This window comes from Rhinolophus sinicus, chromosome 13 (assembly GCF_057876585.1).
Source record: "Rhinolophus sinicus isolate RSI-liver-muscle chromosome 13, RSI-T2T, whole genome shotgun sequence".
Classification (NCBI taxonomy): domain Eukaryota; kingdom Metazoa; phylum Chordata; class Mammalia; order Chiroptera; family Rhinolophidae; genus Rhinolophus; species Rhinolophus sinicus.
This window is the reverse complement of record NC_142513.1, coordinates 48,827,798-48,838,392: the sequence shown is the minus strand read 5'-3', so window position 1 is coordinate 48,838,392 and position 10,595 is coordinate 48,827,798. Positions and strand designations below refer to the sequence as shown.

The 10,595-nt window shown below is 41.1% G+C and overlaps 1 protein-coding gene across 1 annotated transcript; it reads left to right on the top strand.

The window, feature by feature from the left end:
* Window positions 1–2,339: 2,339 nt before the first annotated feature.
* Window positions 2,340–5,090, top strand: MKRN3 (makorin ring finger protein 3). The gene is given in 2 exon segments (XM_019753187.3): window positions 2,340–3,850; window positions 3,853–5,090. Coding segments are annotated over 2 exon segments (1,473 nt in total). The 5' UTR covers window positions 2,340–2,520; the 3' UTR covers window positions 3,996–5,090.
* The last annotated feature ends 5,505 nt before the right edge of the window (window positions 5,091–10,595 follow it).

Here is a 10,595-nt window from a genome sequence, read left to right as displayed (position 1 = left end):
TCGTTTCCTAAATCACTCTAGCCACATTTCAAGTGCTTGAAAGCCACATGAAGCTAGTGGCTACTGGACGGGACAGCGCAGACATACAATCATAGAACATTTGATTGGACAGCGCTGGTTTATAAAAAATAGATCAAAAAAATTGAAACACACTGCTGGGAACATAATACTATTAAACAAATAATAGGCTTGTATTCAGGATTCTTATGTTTGTGAACCTGTGAGCAGCCTGGTATGTAAGCCTGGTGTCTGTGCTTTCCCTGTGAAAATCTTTGGGACTTCAAAGGGATTTTCATTGATGGATGCATTTAGGAAAGACAATGTGAGGGAGTCAGACTTTGGGAGAACAACAAAACTCGGTAACTTTAGAAAGAAGGAAAATGCCTAGATTTGTGGTGGAAAAGCAACGCCTGGCCAGTGTATCCTTTGTTCTCTTTAGGTCCTCCTAGATAGAGATGATTTTGATTTTTACAACTTCAATTATTTTAATTCCTAAGATGGTTAACTTTTACTGTTGTGGTAAATGTTAAGAATTTTAAATGCTTAAGTGTCACTGATTTTATATACGTATATAACATTCAAATTATAGAACATTATAAATCTACATTATATTATAATGTGTGGAGATACAACTGATGTTGTATATTGTACTCCTATCTCATATCCTTGCTAAATGCTTAGTGAGTCTAATCGTCTTATCAGTAAATTACTCTCAATTTTCTGCTGTCTTCCATTAATAATTCCTTTCTGGTTCTAACACCTTTTTGTGCCTTTTTGTACTGGACAGCACTTGCAGTAATAAATACAGAACTTTTTTACCTTTCTATTTTGTTCAGACAGAAAGCCTTAAAGGCTTTCATGTAGAGTTATTTTTAATTACAGATATTATTTATCTAACAAATCAATATTTATTTCTGCTCCTGTCATTTTTCTTAATAAATGTGTTTTTAGAAATATGACCATTTCTTGTAAATTTTTAAATTTAATAGCCTAACCTTGTTCCTGATATTCTTTCATGATTTTTAATGGCTGTTATTAATGTAGTGATACCACTTTTTAAATTTATCATCTTGGTTATTTGAGCTGTCTTCATTTTTTTCTTGATAAATTTCACCAGAAATTTATTGGTTTCAATAATCCTTTCAAAGGATTTTGTTTGATTCACTACCCTTACTTCGTTTATTTTTCACTTTAATTTCTTATCTTTATTGTTTGCTTCAATGTGACTTATGTGCTGAATTCAGACTTTCTCCCACTTTAAAATATAAATTTAGGATATAAAATTCCCTCTATGAAACTTACTTTAGCAAACAAAATCCAATAATATATAAAATGATGATACATCATAATACAGAAAGGTTTATTCTTGGAAAAATGATAAGTTAAATATTTAAAAATCTATCAGTGTAAATAATCACTAAGAGAACAAAGGGGAAACATGATAATCTATCAAAAAAATTCAGGAAACTACATGATAAAATTCAGTATACATTCATGATTAGTACACTTAGTAAAGTAGGAATACAAAATATTTTTACTAAACTAATAAAATATCTGCAAAATGACAGAGCTCACACATGGAAAAAATTTTAAATACCACTTGTGAGCAGATGGTAAAGAATATTTTGTGAAAAGCTGTCCTATCACAATGCAGCACAAAGTTGGGTGAAAGAAAGACAGGGAAACAAAGAGGCACCATGTCTTAAACCAGCAAGAGAAAATAAAAGCCTGGGTCACACAGGGGACAGTGGCTTATTAAGCCAGCATCAGGACTGCACGAAGTCTGCGGCTTCTGCACAGTGGGAGACAAAGACTTAGAAATCACAGTAAACTACGGCATCTGAAAGGCGCTAAATTTCCAACATAAGCCTGTATGAGTTTCCAGAAAATAATGACCAAGAGAAATCTTGTCATGTCAACAAAACAATAAAAGCTTCCATCAGCGAAAGTCATGAGACAAAAAAAAAAAAAAGAGACATAAAATGGAGTAAATGGAAAAGTACTTTATAAAGTTCATGTGTGAGACGTTTCAGAAACTACAAGGTGGATTTTTAAACATGACGGGGACCATGGATCATGGTTTTTATGATTTTTAAAATAGACCTATATGAAAAAGCAATAAAATAAATGTGTGTGTGGGAACAGAGGAGATTCAATTACAACCTCCAAGGGTCGTGACTGCATCCTCCCAAGGGGACGGCACACAAAAGAGCAGGAGCCGGAGGAGAGCTGTGAGCAAAGGACGTTGGCAGCAGATCAGCGCTCCAACGACAAGACCGTACAGACCACACGGACTGGGTATAGGGTTAACGTTGCCCCCACAGGAAGTGTCCGCCATACCTGCCTGGAAAAGGGAGTAGGAACACACACAAACAGGAAGCAGAGAGCGGGGCGGAAGGAAATAGAGATGCACACCTCCCAGGGAGGAGCCGCGTGCCGGCTCCTGCCTTCCAGGCCTCGAGCCCGAAAGGAGGAGACACCGCAAAAGTTCCGGTACCATTTCGGGGAAGAAAAGCTGCCATGGAAGAGCCTGCAGCTCCCAAAGAACCCCACGAGGCAGCCGGTGCCTCTACAGGTGCCCAGGCAGCAGGTGAGGGTGCAAGCGGGCCGAGCCGCCCGGTGCGCCCGGTTTCCCGGCAGCCTGCGGCTCCAGGCCCGGCCCACTTCCGCACGTCACGTCTGAGGCCTCCACAGGCCTCAGGGGGAGGGGCCGGGCCCAGCTGGCTGCTGGGCAGCCGGCGCTGCGGCAGCTGGACAAAGCAAGTCATCTGCAGGTATTATCTGCATGGGCTGTGCAAGGAGGGGGAGAACTGTCGCTACTCCCACGACCTCTCGGGCCAGCAGGTGGCCGGGGAGGGGCGTGGGGCTCCGCCTCAGGCCTCTGCAGAGCTAGGCCCCAGCACGGCTGCGCACACCGAGCCCCTGCCTCAGGAAGTGGCGGAAGCCCCCCCTGCTGCGTCCTCATGCTCCCCGCCTGTGATTGGCTTGGCTGCTGAAAGGGGTTTCTTTGAAGCCGAGACAGACAATGCAGGCCTTGAAGCAGCGGGAGGAGCGGGGGCAGAAGGCTGGGAAAATGCCATTGAGTTTGTTCCCGGGCAACCCTACCAGGGCCGCAGGGCCCCTTTTGTCCCCGAGGCTTCTCTACAGAGCTCGGAGACTGAGAGGGAGCACATGGCTGTGGGCACAGGGGAGCCGCTTTGCCGCGATGCTGCCATGGGGCAATGCTTCCGTGGGGAGAGCTGTGCGTATCTCCACGGAGAGATATGCGATATGTGTGGGCTGCAGGTCTTGCACCCGGTGGATGCTGCCCAGAGGGCAGGCCATATAAAGGCCTGCATTGAAGCACATGAGAAGGACATGGAGCTGTCGTTTGCCGTGCAGCGCAGTCTGGACAAAGTGTGTGGCATCTGCATGGAGGTGGTCTATGAGAAAGCCAACCCCAGCGACCGCCGCTTTGGCATCCTGTCCAACTGCAGCCACGCCTACTGTCTTAAGTGTATCCGCAGGTGGAGGAGTGCCAAGCAGTTTAGGAACAGGCTTATCAAATCCTGCCCGCAGTGCAGGGTCACCTCCACCTTGGTCATTCCCAGTGAGTTCTGGGTAGAGGAGGAAAAGGAGAAGGAGAGACTTATTCAGGAGTACAAGGAGGCGATGAGCAACAAGACCTGCAGGTACTTTGCTCAAGGCAGGGGTCGCTGCCCATTTGGAGCGAACTGTTTTTACAAGCATGCAGACCCTGAGGGCCAGGCAGAGGAGCCTCAGAGGCGGGGTTCGGGGGCAGCCAGCGGTCCCTGCGGTCAACATGTGGAGCCCGAGCAGGTGGGAGAGGACCGCATGCACTTTCAGAGCAGTAAAAAGAGCTTGTCACGCTTTGGCTGGCCAATCTGTTGTTTCAGTGTTTTCTTTCACGGGGAGAGGATGCACTCCCCTTCTCAGAGAACCAGTGGGACTTGCTTCATTTGGGGCTGGAAAGATATTTCAAGTTGTATCTGTAGCATTATGTTGTGGCATGTGGTGTGGTGTGCTGAGGCTCTGTCATCGCTATTGCCTGTTTTTGTGTCTAGACACATCTGTCATGTGCAGCAGCTGTCGAAGCCATTTTTATAGATCATTCATCTGTTTTCTTGCCCATCCCCATTTCTTTCCCCAGGATTATGGTGTTTCACAAAACGTCCTTAAAGTTAATTGTTGCGTGGAATGACTATGACTGTCAGTTTATGGTTTATCTTGTCATCTCTGTTTTCAACAGGATTGACTCAGTTCTAGTCTAGTGTTTACAGGATTGCCACACTCATTTTGAAGTCCCTCAAGAATAAATGTGACAGGGTGAAGGGAGAAGTCTTACAAGGAACTTTGTGCTGCTACAGCCTTTAAGAATGGACCCTCGTGGGGCTTGTGCAGCTGCTCATCTCTGCTGTTTACATGTCTTTTCCTTCCCTGAGTCCCCTCCAAGTGCACTTTTTAACTTGTGGTGACTGTGTGGTTTTGTGTTGTACTTGACCAGCACCAGGTGTGTATGTTTACATGCTTTTCTCCTGCTTAAGTTGATGTGGAATTATTGCTCTTTGGAAGTACATATTTAAGAATTATATAGAAATACATATGCATATAAATGTGCACAAAAGTTAACGTATTTGAAAACGTATATAAAGGCTATATACCGTAATACAGTGTTTATGTAATAAAACGTACAGAGCTGGAAGCTAAAGATCAAAGGCTAACAAAATTCACTGTTGTGTGAGTGTGAGGTTTGTGAGTAATTTTTCTGTACCTTTCATAGGCTTCAGTGATTAGCATCTAATGAAAACAGCTATTCAAGAGGCTCTGGCCAAATATGGCAGACACAGATCTTAAAGGACTTGCTAAATATGACATCGATAGTTTATCTGATGGCATTCATAGCTGTCTCTGCTATGAATACAGATATGTGTGCCACCATCTCATATTCCTTATAGCAGCACAATCCTGGACTCAGTTCTTTGTATTCAATACTATGTGTTATCTCTAGACATTCCAAACAAGGGGCTTTTCACAAAAGTTTTCAACATACAAGTGACAAGATTATAAAAGAGAAAATAGAATAACAAAGATTTTGAAACCAGCCAGAATACAAGAATGGAAAGATTTTTTTAAAAATGAAATTTAAAAAGGAACAAATCTAGAAAGGAACTAAATACAATAGTAATGCAGAAGATTTATAACACAAATACACCATAGCTAGATTAGTGAAAATGGTTCAAAAACTAAAAGTCTAAAAAAGATTTTCAGACTTGAGTAAAATTAAAATGAAACTGATATTTAAGATGCACACCTAAAACATAAGAATATGGAAACATTCAAAGCAATAGGATGAAAAAAATAACCACACTGAGGTGCTGTGACTTTTTTATCAAAATTCATAAGAACTTTGCACCAAGTAGAAGCGCATTACTATAGATAAATAAGGGTGGTATATGAACATTGTAATTTACCAGAAAGATAAAGCTATCAAAATTTTGTATTCATTTAATAACATAGCCTCAGATATACAAGTAAATAATTGATAAGAATAGAAATATAAAATCTTAGCAAGATATTTTAATACACCTTTCTAGTAACTGAGCAAGCAAAAAAAGAAAGAATGTGAGTTGAATGGCAGGATTTTAGCAATTTATGTAGCTGACCTGCATAAAATGTATGCAGCCACAGAAGGACACTCTTCTCTTGGCTAAAATAACAGAATATGCAGGGGGCCTGCATCCCGGAAGAGTCAGAATCCCTGCCTGTCCAGTAAAGACAGGGCTTATTTGCCGAGCTGGACCGTGTACTCAGCACTCCTTGAAGCATGAGTTTAATTCTCAGAACCACCTTACGTGGTACTTCCTATAATTCCCCCATCATCCCGACGAGGTAACTAAGGTAGAGAGTTTAAATTGCTTGCTGATACAGCTGTGCCCCACAGGTGTAAATTAGTGGAACAGCGAATTTCCAGGTCACAGACACTATGCTGCCTCTTTCCCGACATATGTGACAGGAGCAGGCGGAGTAGCTGAATATAGCTACCGGAAATACAGGTGCAAACTTTGTGGATGCTTCAGCCAGGGGGGAGGGGCAGAGATGGGCATCTATAATCTACAGAATCTGGTAGCATTGGGACTTGAGCAGTAGGCTGCCACACTCAGTATTTCTTAGTCCACTTCTCGGCATGTGTGTCAGCCTCCCGTGTTTTTGTGCTGCCTCTCCCTCCTACACGCGTCCTGATCCGAGGGGTAAGTACCTCAGCCTGTGTCACTGGGGTCGTTGCCATATTCCCTCTCTCTTGATTCCTCTTATCCAAAGAATTCACTGACCAGGAGACCCTGGATGCCTGGCTGTTGCTGGCAGGCAGGGTGAGTGATTCTACATGAAATCCAAACACATTCCCACCCCCGGGGCCTCCCCCGTCGTGCAGGAGAAAGAGGGCATCGGTGACCAAACAACCAAAGAACGGGACCAGATGGGGCACTCCCCCAAGCTGTAATGACACCAAAGGCTCAGAAAATGAGCTTCGAGTTTAGTCCCTGTCAAAGGCTTTTTGAAGCTGAACCTCGAAGGCTTTGAAAACTTTGTCCTAATATACACCATCTAACATTGTGAAATACCACGTTTTTATTTAAATAGTATCACCAAACAATCATATGACTCCAGGAGATACAGTAGGACAAGGGTTAATAGATTAAATGATGTGGACGACAAATGGGGTAATTAGAATCCTGACTTGCCTTGTTACCAGCCATGCACTCTGGAGCAAGTTACTTAAACGTTCTACACCTCAGTTTCTTTATACGAGAAATGGGTACCCCACCACCTATTTTGCATGATGGTTGTGAAGATCAAATATAATTGGACAAGGAGCTTGAAACGGTATTTTTAAAGTGGCTTTTATAAAAGGGGGGTTTACATGCGTTTGTGGACCTGAGCAGGTCTTAAACAAGAATTAATCGTCCACCAAGTTTTTTCTTTATGGGAATCTTTGGGACTTCTATCAGAGTAACATTATTATTTTATGATTACTTTCATAGAAAGGGGGCACATTACCTTTATGTCCCTAATTTCAAAAAGACCAAGTAATTTTTTTGAAACTAAAAACGTGCTGTTCTATTTCTGAAAATATAGTAAACAACCACAAAAGAAATATATTTGTGACGGATGCCTACATGAGGAAAATAAGATGATGTTTAAAAATATGAAATATTCTGTCCCTCCTCAGCTCATTCAGAAATAGGTCAAATAACAGGGATGTCACAGCCACCAAGGCTGGGCGACGCGTTCCAGGAGCCTGCCCACGAAGGCACTGGGCTGCCCCGCTGCAGTAGGGAACAAAGGAGCCCTTGACACACAAAGGTTTGCTCTGTGAGGGATTCAAAGTGCGCGCTGGACCCCTCCTCCTCGAGGACTGGTGGATTTTGCCTGGGGTCTGGGCAGAAGGTTTTATTCCAACCACATGGAGAATGCCTGGGTGAAGGAAGTCCAATTTGGTTATGCTCCATGTGTGCCTTAATTTGGTGGATGGACAGACAAAGGTGCTGAAACTTTCCCTGGTACTCTTTCCCCTCTGAGATGTGGAAACCATTTTGTCTCATGTCACTAAATCCATTTACTGAATTTCAGTGACTTAAAGGGAAGCATTTCCAGTTCATAATTGATGCCCATATGATCTTCCATTTTGCACGTTTTGTATACATGTGGGGGCCATGGGATCTTTTACACAGCACACAATAAACTACAACCACAGTGTGGGATAGAGGGGGGGTGTGCCTGGGAAAAGGGATGATTGGAAAATGAACCAGAACTAGTACAAAAAAGTAAATTAATGCATGTCAGAGGTTTGGCCATGAGAATGTGTTGCATGTCACATTTTCCAGTGTTTGACAGTAACAAAAAATGATTGACTGTATTAGATCACAATTAAATTGGGAAATTAATACAGGCAACAATCTCTGATGTTTATACAATAATCCATTGCCACATGACATTCTTTTAAACATCTCTCAAAAGTCATTTGATGAAAGAAGTCAAAATCATTTAGCAGGATAGAATAGATAATGAAAATTACACATAACGTGACCTGTAAGATAGTGCTGAGTCTGTGCTCAGAGAACTAATTCTAAATACTATTGTAATATTCATTGTCTAGAAAGACCAATTACATAATTAAATAGGTATTCAAATCTAAATTTTAAAGAAACAACATGCACATACACACGCATACACACGTAATCAGAAATAAGATGAAAGCAAAAATTAGTGAATTAGGAAATGGAAATAAAAGTTCCTTCTTTGAAGTTATTAAGAGCCTTGTGCATTCACCTATAAATTGTTTAACATGAAAAAAATAAATGTTTCTCAATTTGTTTTAAAAAAGGTTGCTTCTTTGAAAAAAATCAATAAGCAGATAAACTATTAATCAAAAAGTATCGGAGAAAGTCCACAGTCTATCAGGAAGAAATCAGTGCCATTTTTAATGGGTTGGGGCAACCGTCCCAAAAGTTCATGCACAGGCAGATGGGTGGTGTCTGGAGGCTCCTTCTCTTTAGATTGCTGCCTGGAAGTTGATTCCAGGCTTCCACAGACACTGGGGAATGTGAGCAGTCTGTTGTTAGCTGGCCCCCAGCTATTAACTGCTGAATTACTCTTGTCTCTATCTCCCGCTCCGACCAATTAAGAACATCTCAGAATGTTTCTCTTGTCGCTCATAACAAAGTTTGTACCCTTTGTCCCCCTTCATCCATTTCCCCCATCTCCCAATCCCTACTCCTGGAGACCACCATTCTGTTGTCTGTGTCTATGAGTTGGGTTTTTTTGATTCCACATATAAATGAGATCATACAGTATTTGTCTTTCTCTAACTTATTTCACTTAATATAATGCCTCAGGGATCACCCGTGGTTTCACAAATGGAAGGATTTCCCTTCATTTTTTATGGCTGAATAATATTTTATTTTATGACATATTGTATGCCAAAGTATAACAAAGGCAGTACACACACACGCACACACACACACACACACACACACACACAATCAACTTATGAAAAATACACAAATGTAAAAACAAATGTTAGTAAAAATTAGAATATAATATTTCAGCATTTTCATCCTTTTTAATAAGTCAAAGGAAAATAATTGTATCTCATTGGATCAGGCAAAAACAAATAGATCCCTTTTCTTTACTGATAGCTAACATTTGCATAATCACAGCATTGCATACAGAAACAAAAAATGAGACATAAACATTTAAAGTAAGGATGTGAACTCATCTCTTATTGTATGTTGAAAATCCAAAACTATCTGTAAAACTTCAAAAAAATCAGTAAGGTGTAGGAAAATTAATATATGTTTTATATATAAAACAACAACCATATAGAAAATCATAAAATGGAGTCCTACTTTTTTGGGAACAATAATTTTAAGTGCATAGGAATGAACTCAATAAACCTGAAAAGCTACAAAAAACACAAGAAATCTTATTAAAGTATAATTGAGATACAGTATTATATTGGTTTCAAGTATACAAAATCAGGATCTAACATTTGTATACATTGCCCAGTAACCACCACAATAAGTCCAGTTACCCTCTGTCAGCATACAAAGTTAATACGCTATCAGCAATCATCCCCATGCTGTACATTACATCCCCATGATTTATTTGCTTCAGAATAGGACATTTGTACCTCTTGATCTCTTTGTCCCATTTGCTGACCTCCCAACCCTGTTCCCTCCTGGCAACCACCGATCTCTTTTCTGGTTTGGCTTTGTTTGTTCATTTGTTGTGTTTTTTAGATTCCACATACAAGTAAAATACAATACTTGTCTTTCTGTGTTTGGTTTATTTTATTAGCAAAATACACTCAAGTTTCATCCATATTGTCACAACATGACAAGATTTCATTCTTTTTCATGACTGAGTAGTATTCCATAATATATATGTACTATCTCTTCTTTATCCATTTGTCTATTGGTGGACATTTATGTTGTTTCCATCTTGGTCATTGTAAATAATGCTGCAGTGAACATGGGGGTGCAGGGAGCCCCCGTGAAAAATACAGCGGTTAGAAATGCTGAAACCCTGTGCAGTTGAAAATACATGTATAACTTTTGACTCCCCCAAAACTTCGGTCATCCATAGTTTCTACTGGGGATTGGTTCCAGGACCCCTTGAGGACACCAAAATCTACAGATGTTCAAGTTCCTTATAAAAAATGGTGTAGAACAGTGCATACAGTCGGCACTCCACATCTGTGGACTCCTAACAGCAGATTGAAAATACCGTTTTTGATCCATAAGTGCAAACCCCGGGGAAATGGAGGACCAACTGTACATTTACTGAAAAACATTCATGTATAAGTGGATCTGCACAGTTAAAAGCCATGCTGTTCAAGGGTCAATTATATGTTTTTGGGTTAATGTTTTCATTTTCCTCAGGTAGATGCCCAGAAGTGGAATTGTTGGATCACATGATATTTTTACTTTAATTTTTGTAGGAACCTCCGTACCGATTTTCCATAGCGGCTGTACCAATTTGCAATCCTACCAACAATGCATGAGGGCTCCCTTCTTTCCACGTCCTCGCTAGCA